Here is a 23,103-nt window from a genome sequence, read left to right as displayed (position 1 = left end):
ATGTCCTCCTGTTTTTTTTACCCTAATAAAAGTTATAGGAGCATTAAATAGTTAATAAAGAAACTTCTAATGCTCATTATACTAGCGTTAGCTGCACTTATGCTAACGATTAACTACTCTAATAACAGCGTTCATTTCAATCCGATATTCAAAATAAAATATTGAATAATATTCATAACAGAAGCGTTGTTTCCCACAGACTTGTCGGCATATATATGCAAATTCATTCTCTTCCAGCAGGAGGCGCTTGTAGAGCAGGAGAGATAGTGGTTTCCCCGGTAACGGCTGTAATCTAATAAGTGCTGTGTTCACAAACGCTGCTCAGGCATTACAGGCAAGATGAAATGAAAATGACATCCATAATTTTCTGAAGACAGTCGGTTTCCTTCAGAAATACAGTGATATAAAAACACCCGCACCGGGTTTCGACTTTGACACGTGCAGTGCTCATGTTTATTCAACAAAGTCAAAGCCTTTAGGAAAATCTATTTGTGGCAGTCAGTTTTGATACTTTGGCGGGCCGCCACAAATAAATCAATGTATGGGAAACACTGAAGATCTAAATATTAAAAATTAAAATGAAACTTAGCTACTTGAACTCTTTCATTTGATCTGGGTGTCTGTCTTTAAAGTGTTTTGTTAGTTTGGTGTGTTTCCTCCTTTTGATGTCGCCATGTCTCAGTGCTTTTATGAAGAGAGCGCATCTGCACACCTTTCGGATAGAGCATCAAGAACCGGGTTGACCGGGTACTCGGTACCACCGGTACTTGAAAAAACCTGGTACCGTTACATTTTCATTTTTTTAGTATCGACTTGGTACCGAAGTACCGGGTATTTTGACAACACTAGTGGGCATAGAGTGTTTTGTATCATTTCCCAGATGGTAGGAGGGTGAACATGTTGTGACCTGGATGTGAAAGGTCTCTGATGATGCAACATGCCCTGTAAATGTCCTCCAGACTAGGGAGCTGGGAGCCCGTAATTCACTCTGCTGTTTTAATGATGCGCTGGAGAGACTTCCTGTTTTCTGAGGTACAGGCAGAGTACCACACTGCAATGCAATAGGTGATGACTCAATGACTGACCTGTAGAAATTCACCAGCAGCTGTTGTCGGAGCCGTGTTTTCTTCAACAACATCAGGAAATGTAGTCTTTGAAGTCCTTTTTTGACCATCACTGAGGTGTTGACAGTCAAAATAGCATTCCGGCTGATGTGAACTCTAGGGCTGCCCTCGACTAAAGATTTGTCTGGTCGACTAGTAGTCGTTCATTTTAAGCATTAGTCGACTAATCGCACGTTTATTAATAAACCATTTAAATCATGATAATGAGCCTTTAATTGCCTACATAGCCTAATAAGCACTCAAGCGCACTCATAAAGCTTGCCACAGCACACCGGCAGAAGTAATGATGATGAATGTGTCAGGGAAAAAGAGTAAGATTAAACTGCATTAACATTTTAATAATCTATTGATAAACTAGTGTTTACGGCTTAAGAGATAAATTCGGCGACACTGACTCGTCATCTCCACAGTAGTGAATGCGCCTGCATGCAAGTTTCATACGGATTACATAGTCTTAGAATATATTTTTTTTTTTTCAGATTTGAATTGTTTCATTTGAAAGTAGACATTTCACTCTCTATAGACATATTTTTCATGTCTGAAGGGCAAGTACACACGGAGTTTCGCGCTCAAGTTCACAGTGGCCGAGATGGCAGAAGTTTTACAAAAGTGTAATGTTTTGTTGTTATAGTGAGTGCACACAAATAAAAGTAGAGGTCTTACAGATTCGAAAGATGTATTACTCTTATCCGTGTGACCAAAATGATGGTGCTACTGTTCAGCTTTCACACTGCGCACAGACACTTGAACAGCGCACATATTTCTAGGTTAACATTAGATTGAGCGGCCATGTAAAGTTGCTACTACTTACATATTTCAGATGATAAGCCATATTTGAGGTCGATGAATGATAGGCGAGCATTTGGATGTAGGCTACTGTATTACCACAAAATCCAGCCGATCTCTCCGTCATGGACTGCATGACCTCATCACTTCCTGTGGATTTTTTTTTTTTGCGACTAAGAGACTAAATAATATTTTGATCGACCAAACATCTTCTCGTCGACTAAAGGTTAGTCGACTATTAGGGGGGCAGCCCTAATGAACTCCAAGATTTTTGAAGCTCTGCACAATCTCCACTTTCTCAACCATTGATGTTGATGGGGCAATGAAGAGAGGGCTTCAGCCTTCTGAAGTCCAGGATCATCTCCTTTGTTTTTATTGCATCGAGGATTAGGTTGTTGTCTCGGCTCCAGCACTCCAAGTTCTCGACCTCTGCTCTGTAGGCTGACTCGTTGTTGTTGGTTATTCTCCCTAGTACCTACAACAATGGTGTCATCTGCAAACTTGATTATGGTGTTCGTCTCATGAGAGGGTTTACTGTCATACATATAGAGGGAGAAGAGGAGGGGCCTCAGCACACAACCCTGTGGTGCTCCTGTGTTCAGTATGATGGAGGGTGGACATGCTTCCCCATGCACACAGTCTGTGGTCTGCCAGTGAGTAAATCTTGCACCCAGTTGCACAGGTGTGTGTTGAGGCCAATGTGGTTCAGTCTGTTGACCAGGTTATTGGGGGGGGGGGTGGCTGTTGAAAGCGGAGCTATAATCAATAAATAGCATCCGCATGTATGTGTCCCTCTGATCAATATGTGTTAGAGCCGTGTGGAGGGCCAGTGACACTGCATCCTCATTTGACGTGTTTGTCCTGTTGGCAAACTGGTGTTGATCCAAGAAGGGTGAAATGTTGCTCTAGATGTGTGATAGAATGAGTCGCTCAAAACACTTCATCACCACCGGCGTCAGGGCTACTGGCCGATAGTCGATCAATGTCTTAATTGCTGCCTGTTTTGGTACCTGGATTATTGTGGCTGACTTGAAGCATGTTGGTACAATAGCCTGCCCCAGGGAGATGTTGAACAGGTCTGAGAATACTGCTGTCAGCTCACCTGCACAGTGTTTTAAGATCCGTCCTGGAACACCATCCGGCCCTGTAGCCTTGCTTGGGTTGATGTTGTTCAGAGCTCGTCTCACCTCATTGGGACTTGTTGAGCTTTGAGCTGGTGTTGTTGCCCGCATAGTCTGTAATGGCCTTAAAGGGTTAGTTCACCCAAACATGAAAATTCTGTCATTAATTACTCACGCTCGTGTTGTTCCAAACCCGTAAGACCTTCGTTCATCTTCAGAACACAATTTAAGATATTTTTGATGAAATCTGAGGGCTCTCTGACCCTCCCATAGACAGCAAGGTAACTACCACGTTCAAGGTCCAGAAAAGTACCAAGATGATCGACAAAGTAGTCCGAGTGACATCAAAATATTGTGTTCCGAAGATGAACGGAGGTCTTACGGGTTTGGAACAACACGAGGGTGAGTAATTAATGACAGCATTTTCATTTTTGGGTGAACTAACCCTTTAATGCCCTTCCACATGCGTAAGCAGTCAGTGTTGTTGAAGTGCTCCTCAATACACTTCTTGTGGCAGCGCTTCGCTTCCTTGATGACCCTCCTCAGTTTGGCCCTTGCTGTTCGATATGCCTCTTAATCACCTGGCCTGAAAGCAGCATCGTGGGCCCTCAGCAGACTAATCACAGCTGTATTCATCCATGATTTGTGATTGGGGAGCATGCATATTTTCCTCTCTGTAGTGATACTGTCCATGCAGAAACTGATGTAATCCAGCACAGATGAGGCATAGGTGTTTAGGTCTGTGTGGTTATTGTGTGTGGTGGTTATTTTAAATAAGTCCCAGTCAGTCTCATTAAAGCAGTCTTGCAGCCTGGCCATAGCTCCTTCAGGCCAAATCCTGATGGTGCGAACTGTGGGCTTAACACAGTTAACTACACTTAACTACTGGGGTTTGTAGATAGAGGCTACAAACAGGCTGACATGGTCAGACCGGCCAAGGTGGGGGGAGGGAGATGCTTTATAGCTCTTTTCTTGTTACAGTACACATGAGCCAAAGTATTATTGCCTCCGGTGGGGAAATCAGTAACCTGATGAAATTTGGGGAGCACATCCTTAAGATTTGCTTGATTAAAGTCTCCTGCTATTATAAGTACGCTATCTGGATGGAGATTCTGTAGCATGTGTATGGTCTCGTGAAGCTTAGCTAGCGCCAGTTTAGCATTAGCTTGCGGTGGGATGTAAACAACTGTGAGAAATACCACAGTAAACTCTCTTGGTAGATAGAACGGCTTGCATTTCAGCATTATAAACTCCAAGTCCGGGGAGCAAAACTGCTCAACAGTGTCAGTGTATGCACACCAAGTGTTACTCACATATATACACACACTGCCGCCTTTTCCTTTGCTGGAGTCAGCTGTTCAGTCCATTCGAAACGCAGTTCGGCCTGCTACCTTGATAGCTGTGTCTGGGATGTTAGGATTCAGCCAGGTTTCAGTGAAAAATGAAGCACAACTGCACAATCTATTCGAGTGGATCCTCAGCCTCAGCTTGTCAGTGTTGTTGATGATAGACTGGGCATTTGCAACGAATACGCTGGGTAAAGTTGGTTTATCCAGGGAAATCCTTAGCCTAGCATGTATGCTGGCTCGTTTGCATTGCTTTTGCTTCCTCACTCGCCATTGCCTGCGTCGCTTGAGGCTCGAGCTTATGATCAAGTCAGTTACCGATGTGCAGAGTAGTTCTTACGATATACAGGAATGAGGGGGTGGAATAAAACTCGCAGTCCTAATGTCCAGTATCTTTTGTCAGTCATACGTTATGTGAGCCAATCATGTTTAAAAGAAAAGACATGTAGGAACACTAAAAACACTAAAAAGTGGCACCTATGATCAATGAAATGAGTTCATTGATCTACTGTTTTCTTGATAGAGGATGAGCCGGCTTCCATTTCACTAATATGCATATTTATTCGCAGTTCCAGCCAAATGAGTAAAATACTTTTTATGATGAGACAAATCTAATAACTCAGTATCCCCTAATATCCCAATTCTAGGATCATAACTAATTGGGATACCTATAACCTTTGAAGATATATCAATTATATATTCCCAAAAACCATTCAAAACAGGACAATTCCAAGGCATATGAAGTAAATTGCTTTCAGATGTTTTACACCTTTGACGTTTTGAAGATATATCAGTATTTAGCATGTGAAGTTTTTGAGGAGTATAATATGCAGAATATTAAATTGGATTTGTCTATGTTTGGTGAATATTAAAATAGTCTGCATTCTTTCCATAACACACTCCCACTCCACCAGATCATATGTGCAGTCAAGATCTCCCACCCACCTCTGCTTCAAGATTATGCTGTCAAGTGGCTTACAATTATTTGATAATGTGCTGTATCCTACAGAAGCAATACCTCTTGGAGAGGGCACAATCTTGTTAAACATAACATTTTCAAATGGCGACAGTGTTGGAATTTTAAGAAATGTCTTGTGGGGGTGATCCCTTTGACCCAGTGTCTGACTTGCAAATATTTAAAGAAATTATGTAATATTTCTTGGAATATTATATGTCTGGGATAGCAATTCAAAGGTCATTAAAGAATCATTGGCATACAAGTCCTCCAGTGTCTTTATACCTTTACAGGTGCATCTCAATAAATTAGAATGTCGTGGAAAAGTTCATTTATTTCAGTAATTCAACTCAAATTGTGAAACTCGTGTATTAAATAAATTCAATGCACACAGACTGAAGTAGTTAGAGAGAGCGCGAGAGAGCGAGAGAGGGAGAGAGAGAGAGAGAGAGAGCGCGCGAGAGAGAGAGCAAGAGAGAGAGAGCGAGAGAGCAAGAGAGAGCGCGCGAGAGAGAGAGGTCACATCATAGTGGAGTCAGCTGTCTTAACCGTGGCTTGTGTACTGCTGCAAACACATACCAGCTTCATCACTGTGTCTGTCACGCGACTCTGTTCCCCTTTCGGGCTCTGTCTTTACATTTATTTTGAAAGATGAAGCTCGCAATTATGGTAAGGGGCGTTACATTTCCGACGAGTGCTTGCAGTGTTCGGCCAATCACAATGCACTGGGTCAGCTGGCCAATCAGAGCAGACTGCGCTTGTCGGAAGGAGGGACTTTGTAGAAAACGAAGCGTTTGAGAGAGGCGGGGCATAGAGGACCTACAATAATGTACAGTATTTGAAAATTAATGTGTTTTTTGAACATTAAAGCATGTCAACATATTCTGTTACACCAAATACACAAAATAATGATCTTTAAAAAAGCATCATATGACCCCTTTAAAAGAACCAAAGACTTAAACTACTTCAGTCTGTGTGCATTGAATGTATTTAATACACGAGTTTCACAATTTGAGTTGAATTACTGAAATAAATGAACTTTTCCACGACATTCTAATTTATTGAGATGCACCTGTACTCACCCATGCTTTTAGGCTATTATTAGTAATACCAGGAGGTACAATGGGGTTTTCCCAAAGAGGTAAATGTCTAAGTGTAACAGTACGAAAGCTGCATAAATTATGTGATTCCACCCATGCAGAAAATGGATTATGTATTAATGGATTTTTTTGTGAATGTAGATAAACTACTTTTTGACCCCAAAAAAGCAGCAACGTTTAGCTCATCTCCCACTGTTCTATACCTGTTCATCGAGTATCAACCTTATCAGGGTTCATCCAGATCCATATAGGCTAATTAATAATGTTTAAAATTGGGAAAGTTCAGTCCACCTTATACGGTGCTTGAAGTTTTAGAAGTGAAGAAGTTTTACTCTTGGGTTTTTGCCTTTCCACAGAAAGCCCGAAAATACTTTGTTTAGTTCCTTAAAATAAGTCATAAGACTGAAATTTACACATATATTTAAGTAAAATGTTCATTTTTATGACATTGATTCTGCCTATTAATGATAAGGGTAAATCTTTCCATTTTTCTATTTCATCTTTCACTCTGTCCAGAAGTGTGGAGCAGGTTTTTTTATTTATTTATTTTTTCCATAACACCATATGTTAAATCATTGTGAATACCTAAGTTTTTAAATCCACTACTGCAGTGTTAGTGGTTTAACTATATATTTGAACTCTTCAGGTATATTAATAGTAAATGCTTCAATGTTATCTTCTTATCTTATCCAGGGGTGTGAAGTAACGAATTACAAATACTCACATTACTGTAATTAAGTTTTTTTTTTTTTTTTTTTATCAGAAATTTTACTTTTTTGAGTAGTTTTAAAAATTGTGTACTTTTTAAGTTATGTATCTGTACTTTTACTCCGCTATTTTCCCTCCATTTGTGGTCGTTACATGCTTGTTTTCATTTTATTTTTATCCATCAATGTGATTGGATAGTGTAAAACGTAGAGGATGATTCCCTCCTTCTAGAACAATGTGCATTTATGTTTAAATTTTAACATAAATTATAATGTTTATGATGTTCATTTCTTTATCACAAAATGCTAAAACTGGCACCGTTTTGGAGAGAAAGTGGCTGTTTTTAATCTCTCTTTTTAACCCATCTCATGGTGTGTGATGAACTTCCATATGAGTTTCTAATGGTTTTGTATTCTTTGCATTGTTCTAAACATTCATATTTTATGAGCAACAATAGCATGCTGTGTCTCAGTGGCCTTACACCTGATTTTAAATCTATTTTTTCAAACATTTTTTCAAACATTATAATTTAAATGGTGATGAGTATACCAAGAATAACTCTTTCATGTTTTCATCATAATAGTTTTTCAGTGTTGTTTTGATGTATTTTGAAGAGTTGGCAGTCAAAATAAAACTGCTGGATGATAGATATTCTACATTCATTCTTACAAACAACAAAATATAATTTGAATTACAGTATGTACAATGTTTTCTAAATGTTTACATTTCAGTGTACAGCATTAATTATAAAGGGTAGAATCCGCAGCTCACTACTCATAAGTACATTTAAATAAGATACTCTTTTACTCTTACTCAAGTAGTTTTTTGGACAAATACTTTTTACTCTTCTCATACTACATTTTTTGGAATGTAATGGTCCTTTTACTTGAGTATATTTTTTTCAGTACTCTTTCCACCACTGCACTTATATATCAGTGTATTCCTTAAATACATGTTGTAAAGTGGGAATAGAGGATTGTGAATTGGTCAGGTATATTAAAAGATCATCAGCATAAAGGGATCATTTGTGTTCATTAGTGCCAATTTTAATTGCTTTTATATCAGTATGGGAACTTACTACAATAGTGAGGGGTTCAACAGCCAGGGCAATTAATAAGGGAGATATTGGGCAGCCTTGCCTACAACCTCTAGACAGTGTGAAGGTGTTTGACATAATACCATTGGTGTATATTTGTACTTTAGTGGAGTTAAATAAAGTTTTTAAATATCCAACTTAGACTCAAAGCTCATGGCTTCTAGGGTTGCAAAAAGAAAAGTAGACTCAATTCTGTCAAAAGCCTTTTGGGCGCCCATAGACAGAATAAACATTGATGCTTTCTATAGCTATATTAATTATATGTAATAGCCTTCTAACATTATCAGAGCCTTGTCTATTCTCAATGAATCCATCTGGATGTATTTATTACTTTGGGTATAACAATTTCCAGGCTCGGGGTCAAACAGTTTGGTCAAAACTTTATAGTCAGCATTAAGGAGACTTAACGGCTTATAAGATCCATATTTTTGCCTGTCTTTTCCTGGTTTAGGATGTACAGTAGTGTTATTGTTGCCAATTCCAGGGAGTGTGGAAGTGAGCCTCTCTCAAGTGATCATGTTTGTTAAAGGAGTTAATATATTTGAAAACAACTTAAAATACTCCACTGGAAAGTGTATTGTATTTTTGGAAGTATCAATGGCTTTATACCTCATTCTCAGTTATGCCTGAATTCAGTCATTTATTATCTTCATCATCGATTTTAGGTAACTGTATTTTATTTAAAAAAATTTAGCATCAATATTTCCTTGACTATTATCAGTTTTGTATAACGTTTCATAAAATTCCTTGAATAAAATATTAATTTCTTTGGGGTCTTTTATATATCTTCGATCAATTGATTGTATTGAGTGAATATGTTGCTCAAAATTGCTGATTATTCTTGTTTAATTTGCCATGACAATAATTTGCAATGGCTTTATACCTCATTCTCAGTTATGCCTGAATTCAGTCATTTATTATCTTCATCATCGATTTTAGGTAACTGTATTTTATTTAAAAAAATTTAGCATCAATATTTCCTTGACTATTATCAGTTTTGTATAACGTTTCATAAAATTCCTTGAATAAAATATTAATTTCTTTGGGGTCTTTTATATATCTTCGATCAATTGATTGTATTGAGATTGAATTGTATCAATTGATTATTCTTGTTTAATTTGCCATGACAATAATTTGCTAGTTTTAGCTTTTTTTAGTAATTTTTAGCAAATTCGTAGTAATGATATTTTGTTCTGGCCATAACAGATTCAACCTTTTGGGTGCACAGATTATTATGTAAGACCCATTTTTGAGTAAGCTGTGTCAAATATTCCTCATTATTAGTCATTGAATTAACTCAAAACAGCGGTCTTTTCCTTTCCTTGTATAAAAAAATTATGTCCTCTCTTATAATTGAATGTGAGGCTGAGTAAGCATTAGCCTTAAATAATTTAATATATTGATAATTCATATATAAGGAAATATATTTTCTTTGTGTATGGGTGAACAAACTGTTAAGCTAATGATTCAAGTATTAGGCTACTATTCAAAATTGCCAAATTGTGATTTAGCAACAATAAAGCATCATGTTACTTGTTGTGGCCTTTGGTCAGGGAAATAAAAGAAGAAAAAAAAGTCAATAAACTTAATTCACAATATAGTGTCCTCTATATGAAGGCCATTAGAATGATACTACCTGGTCTCATGGCAAAAACGTACCTGGGGGCACTTTTCGCGAGATGCGGAATACATACCAATAAGTACATCTCACTGCAGTTTCCAAAAGAAATGAACACTAGAGGCAGTAAAGCTCTGACACCTTTTATTCCTTTTCACACAAATTTACAGAGTTCCGATTAATAAAGCATAATTTTCACACAATTACTTGAAGAATATTATGTTATGACTTCAAAAGGATTTTAATATGCTGGGAGATTTGAAAACTGATGCTTTTGAATGTTAGCATCGCACATATCCAGCTTCATATCTATGGGTTTTCATAGACAGTAGGTTTGTTCGGTAGCTCACGGAGTACGGAGACATATGAGCTCTGGTTCGAATCCCATGTAACTACGGTTCAACAAAACAGTTCAAATCTGCATATAAGGAAGTTCGAATGGCACTGTTGGATCAACAAATGCATTTTTATGTGTGACCCTGGAGCACAAAAGCAGTCATAAGTAGCAGAGGTATATTTGTAGCAACAGCCAAAAATGCATTGTATGGGTCAAAATTATAGATTTTTCTTTTATGCCAAAAAAATTAGGATATAAAGTAAAGATCATGTTCCAAGAAGATATTTTGTACATTTCTTACCGTAAATATATCAAAACTTAATTTTTGATTAGTAATATGCATTGCTAAGAACTTCATTTGGACAACTTTAAAGATGATTTTCTCAATATTTTGATTTTTTTGCACACCCAGATTTTCAAATAGTTGTATCTCAGCCAAATATTGTCCTCCTATCCTAACAAACCATACATCAATGGAAAGCTTATTTATTCAGCTTTTTGAAAAACTGACACTTACGTCTGGTTTTGTGGTCCAGGGTCACATATCAGTTTTGCATTTGTTAACACTATCAGGTAGGTTTAGGGTTGGGTTTGGTGTAGGGCATCTTTCCAACATGATAGAGCATTAACTTTTAGCAACAGTCCCTGGATATTTGAATTCTGAACCGCCGAAATACGTACCTGAAGAAACATAATAAAAACACAGCAATACGTACCTATATCAACGTAATAAAAACATGCCAGGGTTCACGTATTGAACCCGTGTTTTAGCGCCACTCAGTGGACATTTCTCTTTGAAACTGCGGCGAAACGTGCAGTAAGGTACGTACAAAAGTTGTTGCAGAAAAGTACCCAGAGATACGTATTTTTATGAGACCAGGTTGAAATAATAATGTCTCAGTTCTCACTCAGGTGTAGAAGCTTCTGTGTCCTTGCTAAGGGAATCAATAAAGTTCTTTGCTTTAACCATGTGTAGGATCTGAAGCTTGGAAAGGTATGCGAAGGAATACTTGATTTCCCGACCTTTCAACATTTGTTCACCTCCATGTAAGCTTTCTGAGCATTCTAAAGCTCCACGCTAAAATCAGGGAAGAAACGAATGCATCAGTTGTCAAAATATACCTCAAACGTTGTCTCGCAAGTTGAAGGATTTTCTGTTTCTCTCTGAAGTTCAGGAGTTTTGCCACGATTATCCTTGGAGATTATATTGCCTCCTTCAGATTTTTCCAGCAAGTTAACAAGACAGCACTTTATCTTTTAGATAGGAGACATCTTTCTTCAAGCGACTGACTGCCGAACCTGTGTCTTGTATGTCATCCTCTGTGGCACTTACTCTAGCTTCCACCTTGACCATCTGTTCAGATAATGAAAACATAGAGGTTTTGATACAGGTCAATTTAGCCTGAATGTCATTGATCATGCTGTCGATTGTTTTGCTAATTTCCTCTTTACTGGCTTTGATCACCTTCCACAGAGTCTCTATCGATATTTCACATCTTCGGCCATACTAGCTAGCATGTTGAGGTCGTTAGCTTTGGGAATGTTGGAAATTAGTCGTGTTTTATGTCCTTTTCAGCTCAAATTGTGTTCTGCCATAAACAATATTGACTTTGCAATTAATAGACTCAAAGTTCTTCCAATTAGGGATATTAATTAAGGATTTTCGATTAATAGTATAGGTAGTCATGCTACTGTCAGCTAAGACATTCATCTGTCTAGCAATTAAATATACATTTATATAATGTGCATCGGCATCAGGGGCAGACTTGGTGATTTGGGGGCCCTAAGCAAATTTCAGGTATGGTGCCCCAGCACAATAACTATGTGCTCTTTTATACCTAACCCTTATTTTGCTCTCTCTCTAATAGTTTATAGTTTATTTACCTCTTCACAACTTAAGTAAATAATTAGTCAACCTGATGCTGTTCTAAAGCCATATTTGTCACACTACGGTGCATTCAAACACTCACGAAGATAATGAAGGTAAATAAATCTTTAATAATCCACACAGAAGGTAGATCCACAAGAGGAAGGCTTAGCACAGGTGAAAACACATACAAGATCTGACAAACTAAGGCAGAAAAGACAGGAACTAAAATACACAGACAAATTAAGATAATAAACTAGACACAGGTGAACAGAATTAACTAATCAGATACGAGGGAAACTAGATCAAAACAGGGAAACAAGAGGAAAGACAACAACTATAACTCCATGATGGTGATAATGTTAGGCTACCTTTTTTTTTTCAGATCACAAAAGAAGAAATTATTTTAAAAAATTGCTTGCACTTGTCGATTTAATGAATTGTAACCTTATTCAATCTTTTTTTTTAAATAATTCATATGTCATTAAATTATCCCATGCAACTCGTTCCGTATTCTAAGTGTCCTTAAGGCATACGGTAGGGTTCCTTAAGGCATGCGGTAGAGTTTGCCGAGAAACAAAAGGAAGATGTAATATATTATTAAGCAAAAATCTCCAGTCAATGAATGCACACCGGTGAACAAGGAAAAGCACACAAAACACGATACTTTCTTCTCTGAGGGTAATATATCCGTTCTGAGACAGTCAGACAGGATTATACATCCTAGAATGAGTGCTCCCTGTGTCTGTAGCATTTGTTTCACCAATATCAGATGGGGCCCCCTGATTCCCCAGGGGCCCTAAGCGGCCGCTTACCTTGCTTATCTGTTAAGTCCACCCCTGATCGGCATACCAGAAATATTTGGGGGGAGAAGCATACAGCATGTGCTCATCAGCCTCTCACGCTCATGAACTGAGGCTGAGGCATTATGGGTGCTTCTCAAATGGAAGGCTGCATCCCAGTGAGGACGCATCATTCCTTGTTCAGTCCTCTAGAGATCCTGCTCAGCATTAAAGGTGGGGTAAGTGATTTCTGGTAGCCAATGTTGAGATTTGAAATCACCAAAACAAACACGCCCCTACCCCAAAAGGGTCTCGGCCCTATTTTGATAGCTCCGCCCCACACATACATACGCAACCCAGGCAACGATTAGTTCTGTGAAACAAAGCAAAACCAATGTTACACCATGTCTACACTGGACGCGAGTGGCACAGCGCGACAAAATACTATGGAACTCATTATAATCAGTGATGCTGTCTACACCATAGATATACAGTATATACATGTCTATGGTCTACACTGGATGCGGCATGACATGACAAATCCCCGACAGAAAACTGCTGCTGCGTTCTATTCATGACGTATTGACACAAATTTCAAATGATTTTCAACGGTCGCTTTGCCGCGTCCAGTGTTCTAGACAGACTAGTCTAATACACTGTACACAGTAACAGGCGTAGACACAGTGTTACTCACCTATCGAGAAGAAACAAAGCAACCTCGGCGTCCGATCGCAGGCCTTCCGCTCCTTGAGTTCTCTCCAGCGCTGGAAAGCTGATCCGATATTTACACGGGTCCTACATTGCCTTAAGCCTTCTTTTGTTCCGCAGATGTTTTCCTCTTTTGTTTTTTATCCGCCATCTCTATCTTTCTGTCGCTCGGCTCAGCTAATGTCCGTCCTGTGCACTGACTGAACTCTCTCTCCTCCACATCATGAGTAGACACGCCCCTTATTGCTGATTGGCTACAAGTTTGTTTTGCTAGTCGGCCCGAATCAGTTTTCTAAAGCGTTTTTGAAAAATCGCTTACCCCACCTTTAAATGCTAGAAAGAGATGGTCTATTAACCTGTTAACCAGCACCTGGACGCCAGCACACTGAACGCTCTGTTTGCACGTGTCAATGTGTACAAATCGATTAAATTAAAAGGGACATAATTAATCTTAACAAACTATATATCATTCTAAAGGTCTAAGCCTCAAGCATCGAAGATAGATCGCTGTTTTTCAATGGAAAGCTTGTAAAGAATGTATTTGCTAAATTTGTGTAAGCAGTACACATCAAAACATGCATAATCAAAACGCAGTACATACCAGATTCATCGTAATAACGAGTCACAAACGCATCCACAGCTTTAAATCCCGGTTTAGTTAGAAAGGTAAGGGTCCACTGAATGACATCCCATAGAGCACTTTTAGTCCAACTAAACAATAACGTTATAATATGGATGGTAATTCCTTTGTTTACGTCTCATTTCTTCGGGGACAGTTATTGTTTGCATCCGTTATGGAATAACTTACGCTCAAAAAACTGCATCTTGGTGGTAAAAAGCAACATGGTTTTGTAGCATACAGTGTTACAAACAGAATGAGACCATCCACTAAAAAAAAGTCAAAGATACGCGGAATATTATTTATTTGAATTCTGGCGCTCTCTCGTGACGGCTCATTACGCACGTTGTGACGCACCTGTTGGGGGGGGTAACTTAGTAATCGGCTTTTTGCACAAATAACTTTTTTTTTTTTCTTCTTCAACATTTTTCATATATGTGTGTGTGTTTTGTGGGGAATGTGGCTGTAGCTGCATGATTACCATCTGTAAGACCGCACATCAGCATGATTACTGTGTGTATGACAGCTATCAGTGTGAATGCAGTCTAAATGAATAGAGTGTGATTATTGACTATATGACCGGCCATCTGTATAATTACCATCTGTATGACCGGCCATCAGCATGTGATTACTGACTGTATGAGCAGCTATCAGTGTGAATGCTGCAATCACAGGATGTACTTGGCATACATAGTTAATTCTTTTTTTTTATTATTTCTTTTTATTACTCAAGAATTATTCTTATTGTATTTTTCTAGTGCTCAAATAAATCACTTATACGATGTCTAAGATTCTGTCTATTGTTTTATAATTGAAAAACTATGCAGTGGTATGTATAATGACTAAATAGTGTGTAGAACCCTTCAATACATTTAGTAAATATTTTTCCTCAAACATTGGACTAGAAATAGTCTCAGAAAAATGGTTGCAGGTATCTCATTTTTCATGGTATCTTCTTCAGATTTGAAATATAAACTCATGAGACGTGACGTTCAACCCATTACTTTTCTGGATTTTTCCACGACTGATTTCATGTATTTTTATATGAAATTAAAAAAAAAAATCAGTGTGGTACTTTTTTTTTTCAAGGTACTTCAGTGTCTATACATTTTTATCTTTTTGAGCATTATCAACTCAGGATGATGGATAGTAAAGCCCAAAGGGTCTTCTTTCCAAAGACTCCGAAATTGTGTGTGTAGCACACTGAAGTCAGGAACTGTTACCATTTTAAGTTAGGAAGGTCATTTTCAGCTGTGGGTCCCAAAATAGGGAGGTGCAGGTTAACAGGTTAAATGCTTATGACTATGTCATAAATGTTTCCATCCTGCAATCACAGCACAAAAATACTATTAAAATTATAATTTGAAGAATAATTTATATTAAAAATCATTATATTTACTGATTTTCTGTTAATGCAATGCATGTTTTGACAATTGTCTGTGATTTACATTATGCATTATGTGAGTAATTTACAACAAAACAACAGAAAATATGCTTTCATCTCCTCCCTTTTTTTCCATCTTGCATTACACAGTGAAATTGGTCAGGCTCAGTGATGTTTAATTTTATGGCTAATTATTTTTCATGAATTTGAATGTGCGCAATTGTTGGTGATTGAAGGACGCAAAGAATACACCTGACGTATCCTTCGAAACAGGCCGAATGAAGGACATGAAATAGACAAGAAGGGTCTGGCTGCAGACTTGCACTTGTTCTCTCAGACTTGCACTCTCAGTCCCCATGCACTTCCTCTGCAAGTGCTGTCACCAATTGCCATTTGCATTCTCTGCTGCCTGTGACATCACTTGCACATTTGACACAATACATTGAATAAATATTGCAAAGGGGGTAAAGAAGCTGCAATGATTAAAAGTATTTTAGTGTTGTAACGAGACTAAAACTTGTTTGTTTTTTAAAGATTGTTGTTGCTGCTTATGTCTTTATGTATTCATAACAGCTAGCAAATGAGAGATTAAAGCAGCAATACAGATGTTTTCCACCATAAGGAGCCACAGAATAACACATCATTTTAGTTGTCAAAGTTTAAAATCTTGGTAAATGGTCCCTTTGATGCGGTGCAGTTGACAGTGGGGATGGTTTTCTTGGGGTCATAAGGGCCTTTCGCACCGCTTTAGTTCCAGAACTAAATGTACAGTACTAAAGTACTGGGATGATTTTGTGCAAACTATTTTCCAGTACCATTTAAAGCGTTGCCTTCGCACCGACAGTGTGTACTAGGAAGTGACGTAAGCCGGTCGACAGTGACGTCATTTGTGCGCGGCGTTCAACAACGGAAACAAATTAGAACAACGTTAACAACAGGAGGATGGAGGACACTGTGATCGGAGCTGTGTTTTTGTGTCTCGCGGGTTTCACAATAATGGACATGGAATGTCGACGTATACGTAAAGCGATTGAAAGAACGGAAAGGAGGACTAGGAATCTCAAACAACAACTGGCAGTGCTACATTTGCTACAAGTGCCTGCACTTCAGCGTCCGTCCATCTATCGCTGTTCTCCATACTTGTGAAATAAGTTGACACAATGTTTACAGTATGTTTACACGGCATTTTAAATCATGGCGGGTGAGGGCGTTTTCATACGCGTTTGGCCAATCAATGTCTACTTGCGTCACGATTAGTACCAGTTGTGCTGGTTAGACCCTGCTCCGGAGTAGGAGCTAATTTGGTTCTCGAAAAAGGCAGTCCGGTACTAAAATCGCACCCAGTTCCGGCGGTGCGAAAACGCCAAAAAGTGGGTAGTTCCACAATTAGTTCTGGTACTATGAAAAGGTTCCCGCGGTGCGAAAGGCCCTATTGGCAGCTTTTCTCCTCCTCCAAACACGGCGATTTGAGTTGATGCCAAAGAGCTCAATTTTGGTCTCATCTGACCACAACACTTTCACTCGTGGGGTCACAGTCAGCATTTCTCTCCCTCCAAACACGGCGAGTCGAGTTAATGCCAAAGAGCTAAATTTCGGTCTCATCTGACCACAGCACTTTCTCCCAAGCCTTCTCTGAATCATTTAGATGTTCTTTGGCAAACTTTAAACGGGCCTGTACTTGTGTCTTCTTGAGCAGGGGGACCTTGCGGGCACTGCATGATTTCAGTCCTTCACGGCGTAGTGTGTTACCAATTGTTTTCTTGGTGACTATGTTCCCAGCTGCCTTGAGATCATTGACAAGATCCTCACGTGTAGTTCTGGGGCTGATTCCTCACCGTTCTCATGATCATTGTAGCTCCTCGAGGTGAGATCTTGCATGGAGCCCCAGACCGAGGGAGATTGACAGTTATTTTGTGTTTCTTCCATTTGCGAATCATCACACCAACTGTTGTCACCTTCTCACCAAGCTGCTTGGCGATGGTCTTGTAGCCCATTCCAGCCTTGTGGAGGTCTACAATCTTGTCCCTGACATCCTTGGACAGCTCTTTGGTCTTGGCCATGGTGGAGAGTTTGGAATCTGATTTATTGATTGCTTCTGTAGACAGGCGTGCGTCTTTTATACAGGTAAAAAACTGAGATTAGGAGCACTCCCCTTAAGAGAGTGCTCCTAATCTCAGCTTGTTACCTGTATAAAAGACATCTGGGAGCCAGAAATCTTGCTGATTGATAGGGGATCAAATACTTATTTCACTCATTAAAGGTACAAAAAGGTAGCTTTAGAAATAAATATTCTGGTTCAACATAGAATTTATTACACAAACTTTTAAGGCTACAATGTGGCCATATAACCTTTTGTCCACCTTTTTTTCAGAAGCTGCACATGAAGTAGCATATATTTACACAGACTGTTTAATGCAACTCAAGAGGTGGCATGAATATGAATGAAAAATGAAATGATACTTTAAATATGAAACTAAAACCACCACTAGGTGGCATCAGTCTTAATGAGTGAGTTGTTCAGCCATCCACTCAACTGATTCCTTCAAATTGCACAAGTTACAACTCTATTTTATCTTTCTTTGACACAATTGGGCGAAATTGAACAAAAACAAACAATATCGACAATACTGTATCTAAAATGTAACACTATTAACTTATTGTTTATTGAACTGTTGTATAAAATGAATATCACATTTGCAATCATGCAGACATTCGGGGGGGGGCACTTTTGCTCATGTGATAGGCCTACTGCTAAATATGATTTATACACATGCCCATATGAGGCTTTTTTCCGCATATCTTGGATGTTAGTGGCATTTTAAATGCATCCTAATAGGCTTCATCACGCAGTAAGTCGTTGCCCTGCATTGTGTTCGTTACTGGGCCAGGTCAAGGTGCGTTTAAAGTGTTAATAATTTTAACGTGTTATTTTTTTCCCCATAATTAATTGCATGTGTTAAATAGATATCCCTATTTTTTTTAGACATTGGAACTCTGTTTTACCATGGTAGTTTTTTTAACATTTACTGACAACATTAACTTCAATGCAAATTTTCATTTTATTTGACCCTTAACCATCATTTCTATTAAACTCCTGAAAATCTATATTTAAAAAAATTATAATAATAATTCTCAACTAGCATTTTCATGAGTAAACTATCTAGTCTAGCTCCCTAAAAGAACCAATCACTTCAAAATAGCCATGATCAATGCCAAATTAGAAGAGATAAGCAAGCAATTATTAGCAATTAACATCGTATTATGAATAATCATCTGACTGACTGCAAGTCGAGGATTCGACAGTGAGAAGTGAAGGAGGAGCACAGCTAGGGGGCGGGGCCAAGCTATTTTCGCTTCAGCTGGTGTTACAATCATCCTTTTTATCCTTCCTTTAATCATCCCAGTTTTAAATAATTCAAAGTATGTAAATGCCAACATTCAATGCATAAGAAAGCCTATATTCAGATGTACCTACCTTGTCAGACAATGATTTATCAGCAAAACTTCTAGGGAAAGAAGGGTCTAGTGACACCCCGAGCTGGGTAGAAACGGATTACATGTAATCTGGATTACATAATCAGACTCCAAAAATGAAGTATTTGTAATTAGATTAAATTACATTTTAAAATACTCGTAATCAGACTACAGTTACTTTTTTATTGATTACATGACTACATATTCACACAACAGCAATAAATGATTCATAATTGATTGATTCTCCCTACTTCCTCTTTTTCATCTTTGAAATGTTCCTTTCTAAAAATAGCCTAGCGCTAATATACATTCATAAAGTCCTCCAGTTTTGTGAACATTTTGTGAAAAGACCAGTCACTAGTCGGGTGATGGAACTACACAGACAATTGAGAGGCCACAGACAACATTTCATCATTGAGTCAACTACTGATGAAAAGCATTAATGTTTATTTGAATTATCACTCAGATTATTTAACCATGTATTACTGTCTTGGGAAGGCTTTTGTCTTTCAAGAACATTAAAATGCACAAATTCACATTTATTATTTGCATTCACAAACTGTTTATGTCAGCAAAACCTCTTTCACCTAATATATTTACTTGAATTACCCCTGAGATTTTAAAGTAAAAATTCATGATTAAGTAACACAGTTGCATGCTCACGGTTCTCTGATATTTATTAACGCTAAACATAACATGCAGGTAAACAAATTAAATATTTCATTTTTTAGCAAGAGTTTTATTTTGGTTGTTATTTTAAAATATATATTTTTTCAATTTAAAATTTTTATCATTGAATTAATTATTAGCTTTTGAGTAAACTCACAAACCCCCTTGCAGTTCCTTCACAAACCACAGTTTGCTAAACCTTGACTTAATGTAATGTTTAATGCACTTTATGTTGTTAATAACAATGAATGGAATATATTTTCTTTTTATTATCAAAATGGTCCAAGATTATCCCATTTAATTCGATGTGAAAAACAAGTTTGGTCAAAAGTAATCTAAATGTAATCAAAAAGTAGTCTGATTATATTACCTAAAATGTGTAATGTGATGGATTACCTTACTAACTACAATTTTTGTCATATAATTTGGAATCAGTAATGGATTATAATTTTCAAGTAATCTACCCAACTCCACTGGTAGCACTGCTGCGCTCTCATACAAATGCACGAATGTGGTGACTGGAGATTTTTTGCTTAATAATAGATTACATTTTTTATTTGTTTCTCGGCAAACCCTACCGTATGCCTTAAGGACACTTGGAATACAGAATGAGTTGCAAGGGATAATTTTATGACATCATTTTTTTTAATAATGTCGTATTTTGTGGTCCGAAAAAAAAAAATGGTATCCTAATATGGCTTTAAAACAGCATCAGGTTGACTAATTATTAACTTAAGTTGTGAAGAGGTAAATAAACTCTACACTATGAGAGAGAGAGAGAGAGAGAGAGAGAGAGAGAGCAAAACAAGGGTTAGGAGTAAAAGAGCACATAGTTATTGTGTTGGGCCCCCAAATCACTAAGTCCAACCCTGGTGGGAGTTCCACAATGACTCTATTGTGAAAAAGGCCAAGCAGAGGTTGTACGTCCTTCACCAGCTGAGGAAGTTCAATCTGTCACAGGATTTGCTCACACAGTTCTACCCGGCCTTCATTGAGTCTGTCCTGTGTTCATCCATAACTGTCTGGTTTGGCTCAGCTACAAAATCAGACATCAGAAGACTAAAATGGACAGGACTGCTGAGAAGACTATTAGTGCCCCCCTGCCCAACCTCCAAGAACTTACACCTCCAGAGTGAAGAAAAGGGCTAAGAACATCACCCTAGACTGCTCATATCCAGCCCACTCTCTCTTTGAACTGTTGCCCTCTGGTTGGCACTACAGAGCACTGAGTGAGCACCAGAACAGCCAGACACAAGAACAGCTTTTCCCTCAGGCTATATTCCACCTGAACAATATGTGATAGCTTGAGTGCAGCACAAATACTGAGACGAGGAGCAAATTAACAAAGGTTTTTTAGTTTCTAAGTGGTTGCGTTACAACTCAGACAACCATCAACTTCATCAGTTCACAGCATGGCACATGCATTAACCCAGAACGCCCTCTAGTGGTCACACCCAAAATACACTGACATTACCTCTGCATTCCCTTCCCCCTGATAAAACTAATCCTTCACAAAATGACCCTGAGCGCATGTGGTGTGTACAGCCCTGTTGTTTGGATGTGCGGTGCACTTTAAACTGTAGAAACATTAAAATGGTGCTATCTTTGTTATTAGGTCTGCTATTTGAGGACCCCTGCTGTACAGTGTTTCTTACACTCACTGAGGGTGATGATTGATAAAAATCAGTTTGAAGAGCATGGTCTCACTAAAGGACTTAAACACCTTTTTTTTACACAAATATGACTTTTTTCTGGTTCATTTGTATAGCAGTATCATTTCTTTGGAAATACAGCAAAGATTTGTATTAGAAAAAGTCTATCAATATGTTATAGGAATTGAATATTTATATTTCTTTGTTTCTTTCATATTTCAGACACCAATGCAAGAATGGGTCCATCTAACATAACATCTTCAACGGTTAATAATACACAAGTGTGTGCCTCAATTGATGACTTCCGTAACCAAGTCTATTCAACGGTATATTCTATCATCACCGTCTTAGGGCTGATGGGCAATGGTTTCGCATTGTACGTGCTCCTCCGTACCTACCATCAGAAATCATCCTTCCACATCTACATGCTCAACTTGGCCGTGTCAGACCTGCTGTGTGTCAGCACTCTGCCACTACGGGTGCTTTACTACGTTAACAAAGGGCAGTGGAACCTGGGGGACTTTCTCTGCCGCTTAAGTTCCTACGCGCTGTATGTGAATCTCTACTGCAGCGTCTTCTTCATGATGGCCATGAGTTTTACCCGCTTTCTAGCAATTGTGTTCCCGGTGCAGAACCTGAGGCTAGCCACTGAGAAGAAGGCATGGATAGTTTGCGTGTGCATTTGGGTTTTCATTTGCACCACCAGTTCACCCTTCCTCCTCTCTGGTCAGCATACTGATCCAAAGTCTAACAAAACCAAGTGTTTTGAACCACCAGAAACATCCAAAAGCCTGGATAAACTGATCATGCTGAATTACTTTTCCCTGGTGGTGGGTTTTATTATTCCCTTCCTGGTCATCTTGCTGTGCTACGCTGGTATCTTGCGCACTCTACTTAGAAACACTAACGGTGCGAACAAGCAGCGTTACACACGTAACAAGGCCATTCGGATGATTGTTGTGGTGATGCTGGCTTTCTTGGTTAGTTTCATGCCCTATCATATACAACGCACACTGCATCTCCACTTTAAAAACCGTGAAAACGCTAACTGCAAAGATACTATCTATATGCAGAAGTCTGTGGTCATCACCCTCTGCCTGGCTGCTGCTAACTCATGCTTTGACCCAATGCTCTACTTTTTCTCTGGAGAGAACTTTCGTCATCGACTATCCACCTTCCGAAGGGCTTCTGGAAACATCATTGGATCTCACAAAGGCCACCATGCTGTCCAAATCTCCCCGCCTGTGGAGGAGAGTGAATTGCAAAGCTGTAATGGTTCAAACAAACTTGGGTAGAGGGAATGGAAATGCTGATTCTCTGTAAAGGCAAAAGCAGATTTCTTGAGACAAAATAAAGGTTATTCATTCAATGTAGTATTAAGAAGAAGAAGAGGTTCTTATGTACTACATTTGAGTATTAAGAATGTAAAACAGTACTATAGATCTTGTGCATGGTTTTGATTACAAGCAAAAATATATAAATTTCAAAAATTTTGAGAATACATTTGCCATTAAAAACATACACTTGGAATATAGAATTAAAAAAAAAACATTTCATAATACTGATAACTGAACCCCCTAGTAAGTGTTTATTGGATGAACTATTTGTATTTGTTAATTATTGATTTAAGAGGACACACACACACACACACACACACACACACACAAACATCATATAAACAGACTGCATTCTGCATACTGTGTGTATTCATTGTGAAATATATTCTTAAAGTAGCATTTTGGGATGTATCAGTGTAA

General features: G+C 38.4%; 1 protein-coding gene across 2 annotated transcripts in view; it reads left to right on the top strand.

The window, feature by feature from the left end:
* Positions 1–22,647, top strand: part of LOC107688612 (cysteinyl leukotriene receptor 1-like) — a 37,756-nt gene extending 15,109 nt beyond the window's left edge. Inside the window, exons 1-3 of one of the 2 annotated variants that reach the window (XM_016486325.1) lie at positions 743–747; positions 1,142–1,146; positions 21,569–22,647. In XM_016486325.1, coding sequence (XP_016341811.1) covers positions 21,583–22,641 — 1,059 coding nt within the window. In that variant the 5' untranslated portion in view covers positions 743–747; positions 1,142–1,146; positions 21,569–21,582 and the 3' untranslated portion in view covers positions 22,642–22,647. Of the gene's footprint in view, positions 1–742; positions 748–1,141; positions 1,147–21,568 lie in introns of those variants that run through there. The other variant, XM_016486324.1, reaches the window with a different exon arrangement.
* The last annotated feature ends 456 nt before the right edge of the window (positions 22,648–23,103 follow it).

Source organism: Sinocyclocheilus anshuiensis, unplaced genomic scaffold (genome assembly GCF_001515605.1).
Source record: "Sinocyclocheilus anshuiensis isolate Anshui unplaced genomic scaffold, SAMN03320099.WGS_v1.1 scaffold557, whole genome shotgun sequence".
Lineage (NCBI taxonomy): Eukaryota > Metazoa > Chordata > Actinopteri > Cypriniformes > Cyprinidae > Sinocyclocheilus > Sinocyclocheilus anshuiensis.
The sequence above is the reverse complement of the archived record's forward strand: the minus strand, read 5'-3'. Positions and strand labels throughout refer to the sequence as shown.